This window comes from Pelodiscus sinensis, chromosome 15, assembly GCF_052426305.1.
Source record: "Pelodiscus sinensis isolate ZL-2025 chromosome 15, ASM5242630v1, whole genome shotgun sequence".
Classification (NCBI taxonomy): Eukaryota; Metazoa; Chordata; order Testudines; family Trionychidae; genus Pelodiscus; species Pelodiscus sinensis.
Window position 1 is genome coordinate 4,451,340 of NC_143066.1, and position 18,972 is coordinate 4,470,311.

The 18,972-nt window shown below is 60.4% G+C and overlaps 1 protein-coding gene across 3 annotated transcripts in view; it reads left to right on the top strand.

The window, feature by feature from the left end:
- The window catches only part of SBK1 (SH3 domain binding kinase 1), a 49,446-nt gene that overhangs the window by 20,544 nt on the left and 9,930 nt on the right, over positions 1-18,972 (top strand). The window contains exon 1 of one of the 3 annotated variants that reach the window (XM_075899056.2): positions 1,736-2,089. The exons of 1 other annotated variant lie outside the window; for it this stretch is intronic. Coding sequence is in view for 1 of the 2 variants with exons in the window: in XM_075899055.2 (XP_075755170.2) it covers positions 3,709-3,869 (161 nt within the window). In the remaining variant the exon portion in view is untranslated. Of the gene's footprint in view, positions 1-1,735; positions 2,090-2,994; positions 3,870-18,972 lie in introns of those variants that run through there. One more of the 3 variants, XM_075899055.2, reaches the window with a different exon arrangement.

Below are 18,972 nucleotides of genomic sequence, written 5' to 3' on the forward strand. Positions count from 1 at the left end.
AGATGTATGGGAGTGTGTATTTGTGTGTGTGCGTGTGTCTCCTCACCCTGTGTGTGGGGGGTGATAGGGATATATGTGTCATCCTCCCTTGTGTGAAAGGTGTATGGGAATGTGTCTGTGTGTCCCTTCACTCTGTCTGTGTGTGGGGGGTGGGAGGAGGTAGGGGTGTGTATTTGCCTCCTTTGTGTGAGAGGTGTATGGGAATGTCTGTGTCCCTTCGCTCTCTGTGTGTGTGGGGGGCAGGAGGAGTCAGGGGTGTGTATTTGCCTCCCTTGTGTGAGAGGTGTATGGGAGTGTGTGTATGTGTGTCTGTGTGTCCCTTTGCTCTGTCTGTGGAGGGGTGGGGGGTAGGGGTGTGAATTCGCCTCCCTTGTGTGAGAGGTGTATGGGAATGTCTGTGTCCCTTCGTTCTCTGTGTGTGGGGGGGGGCAGGAGGAGGCAGGGGTGTGTATTCGCCTCCCTTGTGTGAGAGGTGTATGGGAATGTCTGTGTCCCTTCACTCTCTGTGTGTGGGGGGGCAGGAGGAGGCAGGGGTGTGTATTCGCCTCCCTTGTGTGAGAGGTGTATGGGAATGTCTGTGTCCCTTCGCTCTCTGTGTGTGGGGGGGCAGGAGGAGGCAGGGGTGTGTATTCGCCTCCCTTGTGTGAGAGGTGTATGGGAGTGTGTGTGTGTGTGTGTGTGTGTGTGTCCCTTTGCTCTGTCTGTGGGGGGTAGGGGTGTGAATTCGCCTCCCTTGTGTGAGAGGTGTATGGGAGTGTGTGTGTGTGTGTGTGTGTCCCTTTGCTCTGTCTGTGGGGGGTAGGGGTGTGAATTCCCCTCCCTTGTGTGAGAGGTGTATGGGAGTGTGTGTGTGTGTGTGTGTGTGTGTCCCTTTGCTCTGTCTGTGGGGGGTAGGGGTGTGAATGCGCCTCCCTTGTGTGAGAGGTGTATGGGAGTGTGTGTGTGTGTGTGTGTGTGTGTGTGTGTGTGTGTGTGTGTCCCTTTGCTCTGTCTGTGGGGGGTAGGGGTGTGAATTCGCCTCCCTTGTGTGAGAGGTGTATGGGAGTGTGTGTGTGTGTGTGTGTGTGTGTGTGTCCCTTTGCTCTGTCTGTGGGGGGTAGGGGTGTGAATTCCCCTCCCTTGTGTGAGAGGTGTATGGGAGTGTGTGTGTGTGTGTGTGTGTGTGTCCCTTTGCTCTGTCTGTGGGGGGTAGGGGTGTGAATGCGCCTCCCTTGTGTGAGAGGTGTATGGGAGTGTGTGTGTGTGTGTCTGTGTGTGTGTGTGTGTGTGTGTCCCTTTGCTCTGTCTGTGGGGGGTAGGGGTGTGAATTCGCCTCCCTTGTGTGAGAGGTGTATGGGAGTGTGTGTGTGTCTGTGTGTCCCTTTGCTCTGTCTGTGGGGGGTAGGGGTGTGAATTCGCCTCCCTTGTGTGAGAGGTGTATGGGAGTGTGTGTGTGTCTGTGTGTCCCTTTGCTCTGTCTGTGGGGGGTAGGGGTGTGAATTCGCCTCCCTTGTGTGAGAGGTGTATGGGAGTGTGTGTGTGTGTGTGTGTGTGTGTGTTGCACCCCCCTTGTGTGAGGGCCACTGAGGCAGCCCCAGGAGTCCGTGTGTCCCGCTCTCGGCGCACCCCGGCTGCCGCCGAAGCGGCTGGACGCGGACTCACGGTACCAGGTGCCCGCAGCCCGAGGTGACCTAGATCCGGGCGGGCGGGCGGCGCTAGGACCCGGCGGCTCGGGGGCGGGGCGGCAGGCAGCGGCCAGGGGCTGCGCGCTCGGGCGCAGACGGGGCCGGAGCAGGCGCGGGGCGCGGCGCCCGGATCCCGAGGGCTGCAGGCGGGGGGCGATGGGGCGCGGAGCGCGGCGGCTGCTGCCCGGGGAGCAGCGCGGAGCCGCCTGAGCCGCCCGCCCCGCGCCATGCGGACCCGACCCCCCTAGCGGCGCAGGGCGGCGGCGCAGGGGGGATGCCCCGGGCCCCCGGGCCAGCCAAGCGAGGCGGAGACCGAGCCCCGCCCGGGCCCCCAGGGGCGATCCTGGGCCGGCCGCAAGGGGCAGGCGAACGAGTGAGCGAGGGAGGCGGGAGCTCGCCGGGGGCTCGCCCCGGCTCCCACCCAGGTAAGGCTGCGGGGCCACGCTGCCCTCCTTTGCGGCCCCGGCGCGGGGCCAGGTGGAGCCCAGCCCGGCGCCCCCCTTCGCCCCCATCGCCGGGAGCCCCCCGCCGGCCAGCGCCCTGTGTCACCCCCCCGTCCCCATCGCCGGGAGCCCCCCGCCGGCCAGCGCCCTGTGTCACCCCCCGTCCCCATCGCCGGGAGCCCCCCGCCGGCCAGCGCCCTGTGTCACCCCCCCTCCCCATCCCCCATCGCCGGGAGCCCCCCGCCGGCCAGCGCCCTGTGTCACCCCCCCTCCCCATCCCCCATCGCCGGGAGCCCCCCGCCGGCCAGCGCCCTGTGTCACCCCCCCTCCCCATCCCCCATCGCCGGGAGCCCCCCGCCGGCCAGCGCCCTGTGTCACCCCCCCTCCCCATCCCCCATCGCCGGGAGCCCCCCGCCGGCCAGCGCCCTGTGTCCCCCCCCTCCCCATCCCCCATCGCCGGGAGCCCCCCGCCGACCAGCGCCCTGTGTCACCTCCCCTCCCCATCCCCCATCGCCGGGAGCCCCCCGCCGACCAGCGCCCTGTGTCACCCCCCCTCCCCATCCCCCATCGCCGGGAGCCCCCCGCCGACCAGCGCCCTGTGTCCCCCCCCCTCCCCATCCCCCATCGCCGGGAGCCCCCCGCCGGCCAGCGCCCTGTGTCACCCCCCCCTCCCCATCCCCCATCGCCGGGAGCCCCCCGCCGGTCTGCGCCCTGTGTCACCTCCCCTCCCCATCCCCCATCGCCGGGAGCCCCCCGCCGGCCAGCGCCCTGTGTCCCCCCCCTCGAGCGCCGGGAGCCCCCCGCCGGCCAGCGCCCTGTGTCCCCCCCCTCGAGCGCCGGGAGCCCCCCGCCGGCCAGCGCCCTGTGTCCCCCCCGTGCAGCCGGTGCTCAGGGTGCGGCCGCAGGCGAATGCCGCTGGCGGAGGCAGGTGCAGGCTGGGCTGGGCTCGCTCCAGCCCCTGGGGCTTGGGCTGCGAGGCCCTTTCCTTTGTGTCTCTGCCGTGCGCCAAGCCGGGCCCCCTCCCCCTCCATGGCTCGGCGGCGCCAGCCCCGCACAGAACCCCCTCCCCCCGGCTCTGTCTGCCCGGCTCCATCGGGGCTCTGCGGGGGGGCGGGGGGCAGTGAACTGGCAGCAGCACCAGGGGCAAATCCTATTGTCCCTCCACTCCCAGGACTGGCCTAGCCGGCCTGTCTGACCTGGGCTCTTCCATCCAGCCTTGCTGCCCATCGGCCCTGGCACCAGGGCAGACGCTGGAGGTGACGTGTTCCCAGCCGGGTCAAGGTCCTGCTATTCTGCACATCTGCCTCTCACAGCCGCCTGCCCGCCCTGTCCTCTCTGCCCCTGCCCTTCCCTTAGTCTGTTTTAGGCCCTTCCAGCTGGTCTCAGGTACCCCCCCCCTTTGTTGCCTTAAATTCTTATGCTTGTTCTAGCAGGGAATTTTCAGCCCTGCCTGGGGCGACTTCTCTGATCCCTTGTTTCCTGCCCTTTTGTAGATCCCTGCCTGAAACTTTGTCAGCTAGCTGCATGGATTCCAAGGGTTGGCTTGAGGCGGGGTGGGGGAGTGCGAGGAGCAGGAGGCGGGATTAGATCTTGGGGCGCCCATGTGCTTCCCCAGAGTCTGTGTAATGCTCCCAAAAGAGCTCAGACGCCCTGGTGTTTGGGCTGCAAACCCCTCTGGAAGAATCATTTGCTACAAGCAGCCCTGCTGGAATCCCTGTCCCAAAGATGGCCTGCCTTCTTCTCCCCCCCCCTCGCCTGCTGGGTAAGTGCCCTGTACCGGGGTGTTTTCCAAAGGGGCATATCCCTCCCTCCATAGCAATATCTCCCTGGCTGGGCACTTGGAGAGCCGGCCAGGCCTGTTTCTTCTGGCAAACAACATGCCGTAAATAGCTGTTAATGGAGCCATAATGCCTCTGCCTGGTGACCTCTCCTGGGGTCATTGGAGCAGGGCTTGGCCACGTGCCTGCCTGTTGGGCCACCCAGCACCACCTATATGCGTGGCAGTATGTTCGCCTCGCCAGGCACGTGCTGGAGAGCGAGACAGCTCTTGAGCTCCTCTGACTCAGTCCTTGGGTTCAGCCTTCGCAGGTGGCCCAGCTATTCAGTTGCTTGGGGTAGCTGGTGAGCCAGGGAGTGCAGCTGGTGGGGCTGTGACGTGCGTGGTGGTTTATTTTTGTTTCTTCCGGATGGCCCTGGAGTGGTCTCTTCCGGCTGGGGGGTACTGCTTGTCATTCAGCTTTGCCGGCACCTTGGGGATGGCCTCCCCGCCTGGGAGGAGAGGACCGCCCCGTTGCTTGGCTGGGCTGGGTTGTCAAGGAACCAAGCAGTCTGAGCTGGCATCCGTCCCTGTAGAGAAACTGGGAGCCGGAGAGGAACCGGAGTGAGTCATGATTGAAAGGAGCTGGAGCCTGAGTGGCAGCGGAAATCAGCGGGGAAGGACTGGGGAAAAGTTTGGGGGGCTCTAGCTCTCTTGGCGTGCCTTCTGAGCAGTCAGTGGCCAGCGCCGGCCACCAGGGGGCGCCTGGCTGTCATGGCTCGGAGCACAGGGAGTCGATGGAGGGCGGTGACCAGAGGTGACTTGGGGAGAGGTGGCAGGGAAGGAGCCGAGGGATCGGGCTGGAGAAGGCAGGAAGAATACAAAGCCGGAGGGAAGCAGGCGGCTCCCCCGGGCTGAGCGGGGCAGGCGGGAGGGGGGGCGAGGCAGGCGGGAGCCGACTGGGCTCTGGGGTTTCGCTTGCTCCGCGGGGGGCAGCGGAAGGAGCCGATCGCTGGGCTAGACGGCGGGAGTCGGAGTCGGTTACAGTCTTGCAGGACCCAGTTGCGGGCCCCCGCTGGCACCTGCGTACCAGGTGGCCACGTTGCCCTTGCAGATGGGAGGCGCCAGGCAAGGTGCTCCGGGCTGCCGAGCTCCCGATGGGCAGCAGGGCGATGTACCTCGTGTGCCGGATCCCCCGCTGCCGTGCATTGGCACCAGGCTTTTGTGCTTGTGCTGCACTCACGGAGAATCAGGCTCCTGGGAGCAAGGGGCCTGCCGGTTACCCTCTGGTGAAGCCAGTGTCGGGACGGGCAATGATCAGAGAAGCCAGAAGAGGACGGGTCGGGGAGCTGCCCTGTGGCACAGGCTGAGGAGGGTAATTCCTCCCCCCAACCAGCCAACCGCTCTGGGGAAAAGCGAGACCGTTGGCCGGTGAGACCACTGGAGCTTTAGGGTAGGGACTTACCTAGGATCATAGAACCCTAGAACAGGAAGAGCCCTGGAGAGGCCATCGAGTCCAGTCCCCTGCCCTCCTGGCAGGCCCAAGCCCCATCTAGACTGTTTGCTGGGAGATCCCCTGTCCCATGGACAGGGGGTAGATAAGCTCCAGTGTGTGGATGAGGGGAGGGGCTGAGTTCATGGGGCTCTTAATGAGTGAGGGCAGGGCAGCAAAGGGTTGGACAGCCAGCAGGTAGGGAGTCAGCCAGCGGACTGCAGAAGACAGGCTCAGTGGCAGTACGTATCTGGTAGCATGGGCTAGCGCAGTGCTGGGGCCGCCACGCGGGGCGGGGGTGATGAGGAGGAGAACTTACCCAGGAAGGTGTAACAGTTTCAGGCAAAGGGGCTGCCCTGTTAAAGATCACAGCTGCAGGTCAGCATGGGGGGCTTGAGACACAGCAGGGACGGGGGGGGGGGGGGAATGATCAGGAACATGCCTGGGGAGCAGTGAAGGATAAAGCAGCGGGTAGGGCAGGAAGGGAGGAAATCAGTCATTTGCTCTGGCCAAAGCTTTTGTGGAGGCTCCCGTACGCTGCTGTTCACGGTACCTGGTAACCCTGGGGAGAATGGTGGAGTCCTGTTCCTGATTAAAAGCTGAGCTGGGAAGTGAAGGGATCTCACCAGCCGGATGCTACATATGGAATCCCCAAGGGTCTGGACTGGGACCCGTGTTCAGTACGTCAGTTAACCTAGAAAGGGGGCTGCATATCGCCATGGGGACATGTGCTCCCAACACAGCGCGATAGAGAGCGTCCTGTGTAATTGCACTGACTACAAGGAGTCGCACCAGATTGGTGGCGGTGTGACTGGAATCCGGCCCGATGGGCTTTCACGTGGCGCGGAGGCTTTCTGAGGTGCTCCGGAAGAATCTGAAATGACAGGGGACGTGGAATTCAGCCTAGAGAAATGCCAGAGTTGTGCCCCTTGGAAGGAATGGAGGACGCTGCCCTGCTATTGCAGGCAACCTGCAGTCCTTGCCAGGGGATCATTGAAACTCCTCAAAGGTCTGGATCGGTTGGGACTTCTCCAGAGAATTCTCTCACATCAGGGAAAATGGAGGAGCGGACTGGGTCTTGGCAGGACATAGGAAGGAGCTGGAGAACAACGCAGAAAATGTTACCACCTTGGGCAGCACCACATTCGATTTTTAGTGGGGTCTAGTGAGTGCCACTTGTACGACCCTAATTCCCCATCACACAAGGCTACTGGAAATTAAAAGGCAGTGTACTTTAAAAGGGCTGACGAGAGCTGCCTGTAGGGGGTAAGCTCAGAAGCCCCTGTTGCAGGATATCACAGAGTAAAACGGGAGCAAGATTAATCAATGATTAGGTCTTATACAGGGCAAGGAGGATGGTCTTGAAATGAGACCCAGTCAATCTAATTTCAGTTCTGGACTCTGCCACATGTTTTCCATGTGACCTTTGTCAAGTCACTCAATCGTTTGGTGCTGCTGTTTCCCATGTGTGAAATGGACATAATACTTCTCTATCTTCTGGGGTATAAATCTTTTGATCTGCTCAGATATGCAGGACATGAGCCATATAAGAGTCAATGCAAACAGAATAAGAATAGGATTGGCTGTGCTACTGGTTGTGGGGGTTCTCAGTCAGCGTGCTTCATGACATCAGCTGGGGTTAGGAAGAAATGTTGCCTTAGGGGATATTGTATCTGTAGGTGCTCTCTGTGGGTAGTGCGGATTATAGCTTCCTCAGAGCCACCTGGGATTAGTGACGGGGGACTGGGTGGGCCCTTTGGCTGCCCCAGTGTGGTGCTGTCTGGTCATACAACCTGCCCGGCTGAGTTACTCTGCTTGCCCCTGGCCGGCCAAGCTGCCAGTTAGGATCTGAGACATCTTACTGGCTGGGCTGTCGTGATACCATAATTATGAACCGAAGAGGTTTTCCCCTACACTCCCAATCAGTTAATTAAGTACAACATCCGTAGCTTGCCCATGTCTTCGGAGAGCTGTACTGCCGTGTTTCTGCTTGTGGCTGTTTGCACTGCACACCCTGCTCTCTTGGGCTTACGGATGAATCCTAGGGCACAAAAGCCGATTCTGAGTTACCAAAGGAAGCCGTGTTCCAAACCTCATTGGCCAATGACAGCGGAAGATCCTATAGTCCATGAGCAGGAATGGAACCCAGACCCAGTGGCCCGGGAATGAGCCCCGAGCTCCAGTCATGTGGGTTAAATCCCCTTCTCTGCCACAGACTTGTGTGTGACCTTGGGGAGGCCACTTAATCTCTCTGGGGCACAGGTGCAAAGTGATGGCACGTCCCTCCTCCCAGGGCTGCTGTGAGCATCAATATATTTAAAAAGAGGCTGAACCTCTCTAACCCGCACCCTCTGGTCTGGCAACATCCGGGCTCCGGTATGATGTGAGTTAGCCGGGTGCCCACTTATCACAGGTGTGGCCAAGTTTCCTGTGGTCCCGTAAAGTTTGTTTCCAGCCCCCGGTCCTGGCTCTCGGTGTTCTGAGCTGTCCTTTAGCTCTAATGTCCCCGAAATGTCTTCTAAGAGCAGCAAGCCATGGGAGTGTTGGTGATGCTGCTGGACAATCTGCACAGCCTGTGGTTTGGCAAATTGTCTGCTTCAGCACCGGTCGGGTGCCGGACTAGAGAGGTTCAACTTGTACTATGGTAGGGAGCCAGATCTGCACCGGAGAGAGCTGGCAGGGGTTCTCCAGGGTGTACTGGAGCAGGGTCTTTGGAATTGGCCGTGGTGGTGGCCTGAGACCGACCGTCCCAAGAAGGGAGCCGGTGAGAAACTGGGACCCAAATATCCTGTAGGTTTCAATTGGTGGCACTCCAGGAGCTGAGCAGTTGGGACCAATTTCACCATCTGAGAATTAGGGATGTAAAATCCCCTTTAATTAGTTAATATTTAACTGATTAAATGTGGGCAGGTGGTGGTGGTGGGGGGGGGTTCAGCTGCACCCAGCCCTGGGTGGGGCGTCTCCCTGGGTACCGAATACCTGTTAACATCCCTACTGAGAATTTGCCTTCAAGAATCTGTCGTCATGGAGATGGGGCTGGAAGGTTGAGATCAGCATGTCCCTCGGATAAGGGACAGAGGGGAACAGTCAGAGGCGAGGGGGAGGGGGGTTGGTGGCTGGACACAGTGTGGTGACTCTGTTAGTTCCCACCAGGAATTGCTGTCACATAATTTTTGCAAAAATGATGGCCAGTCCCCAGATGGCCAGGTGATTGCTGTCAGCATCACAGCAGTGTGTGTGTGTGTGTGTGTGTGTGTGTGTGTGTGTGTGTGTGTGTGTGTGTGTGTGTGTGTGTGTGTAAAACAAAGCAAACGACAGTAAAGGTTGTAGCTGCATCTATAGAACAAAGAGGAAGAAAGGAAAACACAAAGCATTACACAAAGAAAAGCTACCGTGATGTGACCTACAGAGAAGGTTGCTGCTGAAAAGGGAGGGAGGAGGGGATGTGGCTTAACAAATAGCGCTGCCTCGCAGGACTCCTGGGTTCTGTTCTTGGGTCTGCTTCCGTTTCAGCTTGTGACTTTCGGCGAATGGTTTTGTCTCTCTGGGCCTCAGTTTCCCCCTCTGCAAAATGTAATCTAGCTGCTGTGAGAATTGAAATAATTAATGTGTGTAATGAGCTGTCAGATGGAAGTTGCTAGGAAGGTACAAAGTATAATTATTTTGGGGGGAGGGAAACCCAGCAGGGTGGAAGGCTAAGTCAGGCAACCATCTATGAATCTATATAGCTACTGACTGCACCTTAAGACACAAAGGAGCCCAAGAATCTCCAGTGGTAAGAATTTGTCTAATAGTATTTGTATGGAAAAATGAATAGAATTGGTTGGAGATTTTTTTTTTCATCAAAATCGTTTTTGCCCCAAAATGCGTTTTTGTTTGAAAATTAAGCAGTTGGGACACCTGTGTTGAAATTTTGTTTAGAAAACAGAAGATGGCATTTTGATAATGTCAGAACTTCCGGTTTCATCCTTTTTTGGGAACGTGACAGTTCCATCTTTTTGTTACCAAAAATGTCAGGGTTTTTTTGTATAAAAGGCTGTTTTAAAAGTTTTAAAAAATCAAAATCAGAATGAAGTTTGGTGATCATCCTAATTTTTTTCCTGGCTTTTTTTTTTTTTAAGAATCTTTGAAATGTTGGGGGATTGCTATTTTGGAACTGATTTTGAAAATACAGTCGATGCTTGTGAGTAGCAACATACCGGTGCCCTTTTGCTGTGTTGCTTCTGAACAATGCAGTTGGGTTTCTAGGGTTATAAAGCTCTGTTGTGATGCACTGGAAGTTCTAGGCATGGCCCCTGGTCCCATTGTCCTAGGTGCTGGACAGACAGACGGTCCCTGACCAGCTGCTTGGAGCGGTGACATGAATGAGTTGTGTTTCCCTCTTATTGTTTGATTAGTGCAGTGCTTGGTTCCAGTCCAGACTGAACTCTGGGGTCTGATCTAATCCTCATGCTCTGTCTGCAGCGGCTACAGCCCCATCCCAGGCAGGCAAGAGGCCCCAGAACGGAGACCCACACCCGCCTCGGAGCCTGACGGGCAGCGTGCAAGGAGCCCACGAATGCTGTGGCCCCTTCCCATCCCCCTGGCTGGTCCCTCTGCGTCGGGACTGGCAGAGCTGTTGTGTGGAGCCTGCCTGCACCCCGTGAGAGACAGACGGCAGACCCCTCAGGCTGCCGGGCAGGGGTCTGGCAGCTTTCCTGAACCCCCCAGCGAATACAGATTCCACAGCCCAGCTGCCCACAGAACAGGCCCTCGGGGAGTGGGATAAACCCCCCGGGGTCTCTCCTTTCAGCAGCACGCGGAGGGACCGGTGCAGACAGTGCTGGGTGGGGAGCCCGGCTGGAAGGGCTGCCCGCTTGGCCTGGGGTTATTTGTGCTGTTCGGCACCCAGCACTAGGAGCTGTCCAAGCTCGGGGCGAGAAATGGCTCTAGACAGAGCAGCAAAAGCAACTTGCTCTGGATCACACAGCGGGTGAGGGATCAAACCGAGACTAGACCCCTGCTCTGCAGAGACTCAGCCTGCCCCCCCCCCCACCCCCAGCTGTGCCTCCCTTCCCTGTCCCCATGGGGGCTGGAGCTGGCCCGTTCCCAGCCTTTGCGGAGTAGGTTCAGGCCAGTCACTGTGCACAGAGGCCCCCTGTGTGTGAGGAACGCCTCAGAGGTGAGGCAGCTCTGCAGGCTTGCTAAGGGGGGGTGGGTCCCTCTACATAATCCCCCCCCCTTCCAGAACCACCAGGTGGGGCTTCAGCCAGCGCCTCTGGGGCTCGGGGGGAAGAGAGAAGCTGAGACGGAAGCCGGGGACTGGAGGAGCCGAGGCGCCGCGGGTCTCACGTGACAGGCGGGTGCATTGCTGAGATCCCTGCCGGGAGAGAAATTCACCGAGGGCCGGGGCTGGGCTGGGGCCCTGCGAAGCGACCCCGACTCTTCAGAGCGAGCAGCACGGAGCAGCCCACCGGCCCCAGAGCGGCGCGCTCGCCCTAGGGGTGACCATTCGAGACGTGCCCCGGAGAGGGGGCTGCTGACTATTGAAAGCCAATGGGAGTTGGGCACCTGGCTCTCGCTGTCCACAGAACTCCACCCCGGCGGCTATCGCTCCCTGCCAGCAACTCTCGGGCCTGTGCGCCGTGCTCAGGCCGCTCGCCCTGGCTCTCTGGGTCTGCCTCGCTGCTGGGGGGCCCAGCTGGGGTTTCTCAAGCCCGGTCAGGAGCCAGGTGCCGAATCACCCGCCCTCCCTGTGCCGTGGGTGAGTGAGAGCGGCCCCTGTCCCTAGCCCGCAGGGTGTCTGCAACCATCCCCAGCGCCCCCAGACCAGCTGGCGATGCTGAGCAGCGCTGGGGCCCTGAGTCCTGCCTGGCGATGCTGGTGGTTCCTGATCGGGCCCTGGGTGCTCCAGGGTCCCTTGAGCTCACGGACCCCCTGCCAGTCTGCTCCACGTGGCGGGGGTCGTTGTGTGACCCGGGCTCCGGGCAGCAGCCCTGCTCACGACAAGTGCCCGCCGCCCTGGGCATAGGACTCCATCGCTCATGGCAACGGGGAGGTGGGAGCCAAGGGGTCCCGGTGCCAATGGGCCTCCTCCCATCCCCCAGCTACTGCAGGTAGAGGGGGCCCTTCTGCCGCGAGCCTCCTGCCCTCTGCGGGACACGGGGTATGGCCCTTGCGCTCCAGGCCATGCACCCGCCGAGGGGCCGTCAGAGCCCAGCCGTGTGGGGCAGGGAGGCGCTGGGAGGCCGTGGGGCAGAGCTTTGCCGGGGCGGTGGGCCCCTTGGAGCTGGCCCAGGACAGGCCGTTTTGCTCAGGCCGGCTCCTGCCAGCAGCTTGGGCCGCGGTCGTTTTCTAGCCGACGCCTCCCGGCTTTGGCGAGGGGCGAAGGGAGCACGGCACCGGCTGGAGGCGCTCGCGAGGCAGCAGACAGGCCAGCCCACGGGCAGCAAAACCCTGCGGGGGGGACTCCAGGCGGGGGGCCAAAGCGCGGACCGAGGGCCCTGGCTTCTCTTCCTGGCAATGGGGGCTGAGCCCCTCCCTTCCGGGCTCTCCCTCTGCGGGCTGCTCCCTCCCGGACGGGGCTGGCAGGGGGGCGCTTGCTGGTGGGGAGGCCCCGGCTGGAAGGGGTGTGCCAGTCGCAGCGCAGTTGGCTCTGGGGAGGGGGAGCACGGAGATGGAACGGAAGCGCCACTGCCGTTCCCCATTCTGCCGCGGTGGAGCTGTGGCTGTTCACGCCAGTAGGGCTCTGGCCCTGTCCCTGGTCTCCGCTGCCCTTCACGCCGTCCGCAGCGGGGGTCAGAGAAGGGTTTCTCCCTTTCGCTCGCTCCCTGCCGGCGCTCTCCCTGGCACCCCAGCCCGGTTCCTGCCATGCGCCCGGGTTCTGGCTGGGTCGACTGAGGCCCGAAGAGCTCGGGGGTGGGTGGGCCCTCTGCAGCGCCTGCCCCCCCCACCAAGCCTCCCTGAGATGTAGCCATTGGCACGATGCAGGTGGCCATGTGCGAGATCCAGCGCTAAGCCCATCGACTTTGACTCCATCGAATGATCAGGGAGTTCCTGGCGCTGAAGTTTCTCCCCGTTATTGACAAGCAGACGCTCCGCCCCTCCCTGCCGGGACCTGCAGGAGCTTTTGTCCCAGGGTTTCCAGGGCCCTCAAGGAGCTGCTAACGAGCTGCCGATTATTTATTGGCAGAGCTGAAATACACCAGGCTTGTTGCAGGGAGACCGGCTGTCTCTGGTGGCTGGGGGATAGATCGTCTGGGTTTCCTGCCTGTCTCTAGTCCCTGCTTTGCTTCACACCAGCACCTTCTCTGGGAGCCCAGGGCAATGCATGGGGAGTCAAACGGTGAATCCTGGAAGGCGGAAATGGAAAAGCGGATTAGGCGGTGGGGCCATCTCTGGGGACCGGACACGTCTCAGTCTGCACCTCGGAGCCTGCAGGGGGTCGCTGCCCTCGTGCCCGGTAGCAGGCGCCTAAATCTGCTCGCCCCAGTGCAGCCCTCTCCCCATGGTGCCAGCAGTGGGATGAGATGAAGGCAGCGCGCTAATAGCGCAGCAGGGGACCGGTGCACGTGGCACTGGGCAGAGGGAGGTCAGCCCCAGACAGAGCGGCCCGTGCCGAAGAAGGCAGGAGCCTAGATTTGTCCTTTGGCAAGAGGGGGACAGATGGTAGCTCTGCTCTTTCGGGGCTCCACAGCTGGAGACTTGCCAACCGGGGAAGCGAGCAAGGAGGGTGGGGCCCCTCGGGCGAGTTACTGTTCTTCACACGTTCCGGGGCGAATCCCCCTCTGCACATGTGCACAAGCACGCCTGGCCCTGCCCAGGGGTTTTGGGGAGCAGGGGGCCCCGGCAGTGTGTGTTTTCTGACACCCACCAGGACTGATTCAAGACCGCCGAACGGCCGGGGGCGATGACGGGCTGATGGGGGAAGGTTTGGTCCTACCGATACAGGACTGGGCTTGCTTCCCTGCTCCCCCACAGCCCCAAGGAAAGCAGCCGGAGTCCCCCGGGTTTCATAGCTGCTGGGACCAGCTCCGAGCAGAGCCAGCATGACACCGCTGCCCCGCGTTTATATTTAGAGCCCTTCTCACGCCACCGAACAGGCGAGAACCACGTTAAAATTAAACGGCAGGCAGGCGGAAACCAGGCCACCCCTGCTTCTGAATGAAAGGAAGTTGAGCTGGGGCCCGTAGCTTCCAGAATGCCTTTGCCTGGCTGCTCCCTGTAACCAGAGGGGCTGTGGGGACGAGTGGTGAGCGAGCGGGGCCGGGAAGGGTCTGGAAGAGGCCCTCTCTTACGCCGCCCGCAACGGGCGTGTTTGAAAGCCAACGAAAGGCCACCTGGATTCAGCGCGTGATTGTTTCTCCCCGGTTCCAAAAAGAGCCGCTTTGTGTCTCGCCGGATTCCAGCGCTGCTCCTTGCCCTCAAATAGGACGTTTCACTGGGAGCCATCACACAGCTTGACAAGCGTCACGGGGCAACCGAGGCAGCGTTTCAGACGCGGCTCTAAAGAGTAATCAGCAGGGAGCCTGCAAATCCGCTTGCCACGGGGGAACGTGGAATTTGCATTTTTACAGAGAAGCTTTAGCTTTCACATTTGGTGGGGGGAAAAAAATCCATGTGCGGTAGAACCATTTTGTCCCGTTCTCCGGCTTGCCGTATCGCCCGAACCGCCGTCAGCTTGGGGCTGACCACGGCCGGGCTCTGGCCATCAGGCTGATACCTCTCGATAGTGTGGCAAGGCAAGCGAAAGTTCAATGTTTCATTTTAATCACGGAAGAGCCACAGGCTTATATATGGGGGGGATTTGAATTGGAGAATTTGGGGGGTTACTATAGAAAACTCACATCTCTGGCGATCAGCCGCTGGCCCGTGTGGGGGACAGACTAGGAGAAACAGTGGGCGTGTGGCTGCCCCAGCTTTGTGCCTTGGGCGGCTCGGGGAGGGGGCAGTGCCCCCCAGCAACACGCATATTGGCAGCCCCGTCTTGGTGAACAGCCGGGCTTGGGGAGAGCCCAGTACGAGGCACCTTTTGCAGCCCCTCTGGGGAATTTTAAGGGGCAATCTGGCTATGAAGCAAGCAAGGGTCATCTCTGGGGGTGAATTTGGCTTCCACCGCAGGCGTGCAGGCCACGGTGTCTTCCCCCAGCAGGGCATGGCTGCCGGAGAGCAGAGCGGGGCTCGCCGGGGCTGTTGCTGGCTGGACGTTTCTGACTGAACCTTTCTGTGGTGGGGAAAAATGCAGATTTGGCACCACTGGGCTTTGCGCATTTGTGGCCATTTTATCAAATGGATTCAGGGGGGAGGAAAAACAACCCAACAGAATCTGGGGGGAAGAGGTGAGATTTTTGGAACAACCCTTCAGGTTTTTTCTTCACTGGAAAGTGATTTTTCATTTTGCCATTTTCTTGAGAGCTGCGGAATGTTTTTGTCACACCTCAAAATGATGGAAGTTTTGTTTGATATGAAACAGATTTTTTTTGTATTGTTTGATTCGCCATTTTAAAAACCAGTCATTCTGGAGAGGGGCCCAGCTGCGTTTTGTTGGGTTCCGGGCCATCGCCAGTGACCTGGAAGATCCGTTATTCGCCCAGCTCTGCTTGGTGCCTGTTCCCAGTGGGTCTGTGGGCCTGCCAGCCTGAGATCAGCAACTCCTGCTCCTGCTCGGCCGGTGAGTGGCTGACCAGGCTGCACTCTGGGTGGGAATGGCAGGCAGGGGCCCGGCGTGGGTCGAGGCCCTGGGAACAGCCTAGATTCCCACAGGCCTGTGTTGTACCAAGCCTGGTCCTGGTGCAGGGCTTGGCAGGGGTGCGGCTCGTTTGAACGTCGCCTCCGTCTGGAGGTGCTCGGAGCCGTCTCCTGTTTGCCCCAGGCCCGTGCAGTCAGGCACCGCGCCGATACCCCAGGGACCCATCCCTCGTTCCTCAGCCACGTTCCCTTCCATCTCCCCCAGGCCCGCTGCAGCCTGTCTCTGGTGTGCATGTGCCTGGCTGGGTCACCGAACAGGGAGAAGACTGGCAGCGGGGCAGGTCTCTTCGGGGGAACCGTGGGGGGGGCCTTTCCTGTGCCTCACGGGCTGCCAGGGGTCGGGTCGGGCGCTGGTGGGGGTGCTGGAGAGCAGGGACGGGAGGGAGAAGACAGCTGCCATGGGGAGACTGTCGCCGTCTATAAATACGTACCACAGCCATGGAGCGAGGAAGCGGTGGGTGGATCAGCCTCGCTAGTCAATGAGATAAATGGTTCCTTTGCTCCAACAGAGAACAGCCGCCGGCTGAGGAGTAGGAAGAACCAATCAAGCTGTTGAGCCCACGGAGGGGAGCTGCCAGCGGGGCGGCAGGATGGCCGAGCCTGGAGCTCGGGGAGGGTCCTGAGCCAGTGGGCAGCCCTGGGCTTCAGAGCGGGGCAGTTGGGGGGGCGTACGGTCTTGGCCGCGCATGCTCCGTGCACATTTCTAGAGGCTCGCGCTCTGCCGAGGTGGCTGCCGCCCTGAAAGGCACAGCTGGAATGGGCCGGTGGGGAGTTCGCTTTGGGGGAGCGGCTCCCTGGATCTGAAATACGCCCCTTCCGGCTGGGAGGCCAGAGCTGGTCTTTGTGCAGGGAAAGCAAAACTCCGGGGGCTGGTGGGTTTTGTGGCTAAGACACTGGCCCAGGGGTGGGCAAATACCGGCCCGCGGGCCAGATCCAGTGTGCCCCGGGTTCGCCCCTGGCGGGCCTCCACGCTGCCGTATGCACCGGAGCCATCTGGGCTCTGGATCCAAGTGAGTGTGGGGTAACGGGGCCAGGAATGGGGGTCAGAGGTTCAAAATGAGGGATCCAGAGGGGGGCACCGAGCAGGGAGCCCAGGCAGGGCCCAGTGCTCCTCAAAGCTGGTTAGGGAGTGAGCAGGCGCTGCCCAGAGGAGCTCGGCCCTGATGTCTGAGACACGGCAGATTCCAGAGGCATCCTCAGGCTGGTCAGTGCAGGGTCGGTTCTGTCCCCGAATCCAGCAAGTTGGCCCCAGATCCATCCTCCCGTGCACCCCTGGGGCTGGCTGTGGAGAAGGCTGCAGATGCCACTAGCTCCAGTGGAAGGCTGGACGAGAGGCCTGTAGCTCACCACCAGAAGCATTGCAAGGGGGAGGGTGCTGCCTAGGACCTGCTGCAGTACCCGTTGCATCCCCTAGGAGGTGCTGCATGCAGTAGTGCGGCCGCAGCACAGCTGAGAAGTCCTGTCCTGCCGCTCCCAGCAGGGGGCCGCGGGGCCAGCCAGCGCTGCGGTACGACGGCCCCCCCTTGCCGTCTCGGCGAGGCTGCAGGGAACAGCAGGGGCGGACGGAGCGGGTGCTATTTTTACCAGAGGACACGGGGACCGCAGACAGGTGTGGCGTTGCAGGCAGCCGCCCGCGCTGACGTATCCAGAGCAGGGAGATGGATGGGGCTAGTTCGTGCAGCTCACCTGGCTTTTTGGAAAGTCCTGCAGCCCCCTGCCCCAGCAGGGGAGTCAGACGGGGTCTTTGGGTAGAGCCAGGTGATCAGGTCCTGAACCGACCCGGGGTCAGGGTCCTGGCTCGGGCTGGGCTGATGGATTTACACCTAGTCACTCACCTAGCCCGGCCCTGCTGCAGCTGCTGAGGGGGACACTGGACACCAAACCAAAATTCCCTGTAAAGCCCCCCCCGACCATTGAGCGGGGACCCATGGGATCCACTGCTCCCTACAGCTCTGTATCCACATCCTGCCCAGCCTACAGATGGGAGTGTGGCCTGGTGGTTAGAGCGAAGGACTGAGAGTCAGGCCCAGCATTTTTTTGATCCAAACTTTTTTTCGAGGAAAAACGCAGATTGGTGACACTGCACCGGCTCGTGACTGTCGCGTTCAGCAAGCTGGCTCAGTTGGAAACCCCCCAAAACAGTCTGACGAAGGAGCCTTTCCGTCTGCCGGGAGCGCTCCTTTCCATTTCGTTTTTTTAATTGCTCAAGAACCAAAACAAAATGGGTTTGACCCAAGCCAGTCCCCTCGCGACTTTTTGATTGGTTAAAATTAAAACACACATGGAAAGAAAATGTTTTCTGTGGGTCCCAAATGCATTTTTCTTCCATGTTCCCGAACTGCCGGTGAACCGCAGAATCCATTATTCGCCCAGCTCGGCCCAGGGCTCCGGCCGTGCTCCTCTACACGCCACGCGCTCACAGCACGACCTTGCACGAATCGTTTCACTTCTGTGTCTCTCCCATCGCTAGGCTCTCGTGTGTGGGGAGGGGCCGTTAGCGCTTGGCCCAAGGAAGCGCGGCGCTATGGCCGGTCAGGGGATTTTAGCAGCCAGGCTAGCCCGTGGACTCTGCCGGATGGAAGCTTTATGCTCCGCAGGGCATTTGACACATCTCCATGGTGTTGCTAGCTGCCAAGAACTTGCCAGGAATTTCACAACAGTAAATTGTTGGCCACTTACTCGATGACTTTAATCACTTTCCCTCACTGCCCATTCAAGTGTGAGGCTTCATCCGGGGTGACTAGACGCAGGGACGGAGTTTTCTTTCTGCACATCAATGCCTTAAAACCCGCAGAGCTTCCAAACTGCCCTGTAAAACCCTCCTACCCCTCCTGCAAGCACCGTCAGGCGCCCGAGTGCAGCTCCTGGTGAGGATCAGGGCTGCAGGCTGCAGCACACGAGGCCCAAGTGGCCGGAAGGAAGGCAAGGGCCTAATTCCCTTTCAGTTCTTGAGGTCTCCCTGAACTTTGCACATGGGGCTGCCGGGTGCCTGCCTCCTTGAAACCGGCAGCTCCATCCCAGTGGGTGATACAATCAAGTGACTGCAATGGTGCGGGAGTTACGTTACAGTCACCGCAGAGCGGTGTGGGGCAGATGCCGGAACGATAGTGCAGGTACCGCTAGTTTGGGTGTTCTGTGGTGGTTGTGCTTCGTCACCAGTTCCTGTAATTGGCAGGAGGCTGCTACGTGCCGGTAATTCACTGTGTAAGCGGTGTACCTGGGTCCTAAAGCTGCATGGGTTATATGTGCCTGCGCGTAAGGCGGTCACGCAGCAGCCTGGGGGGGCAGAGCAGCTGTTTCCCCGTCCGGCGCCCCCTACTGGCGGTCACCCCATTGCTGCGGTGGTGTCTCTCCATCTTGGCCCTCTGGCCAGGTCACAAGATTTATGTCAGCTGCTCTGGGGTAAAAAGTTCCACCGACAATAAATACTGTCTAGCCCTCGCGTCGGATCTCTGGCTCCTGACGGGGCTCATGCTGCTTTCCCAGAGACGGTGAGGGGGGGATCTGGGACCTCTCTTTACACTGGGGTGCTGCCCGGCGGGGACCCTCCAAGCCCAGGGCTGCCCCCTGCCATTCCTCGGTGCTGGTTCCCTGGACTTCTTTGTACCCTGCCTCTCTTGGGCCTTCTTGCCCCAGCTTCTCTGGGTTGGCTCCTCTTTCAAGGCGGGTCTCCCAGTGCTTGTTCTCCCCCCTGGGTTCCCACACGCAGCCTGCAGCGTCTCCCCTCGCAGCCCTCTTCTGCTCTCAGCTTCCTGGCTTTTTACTAACTGCCCTGCTCCTTCCCAGCTGGGCTTCTAGATAAGTGAAACCGGGCTCCCCCCCCCCCGTACAGCTGCAGAACGTCATTAACCCCTTCAGGGCCCCGGGCGGTTACGCACCCCATCGTGGTGT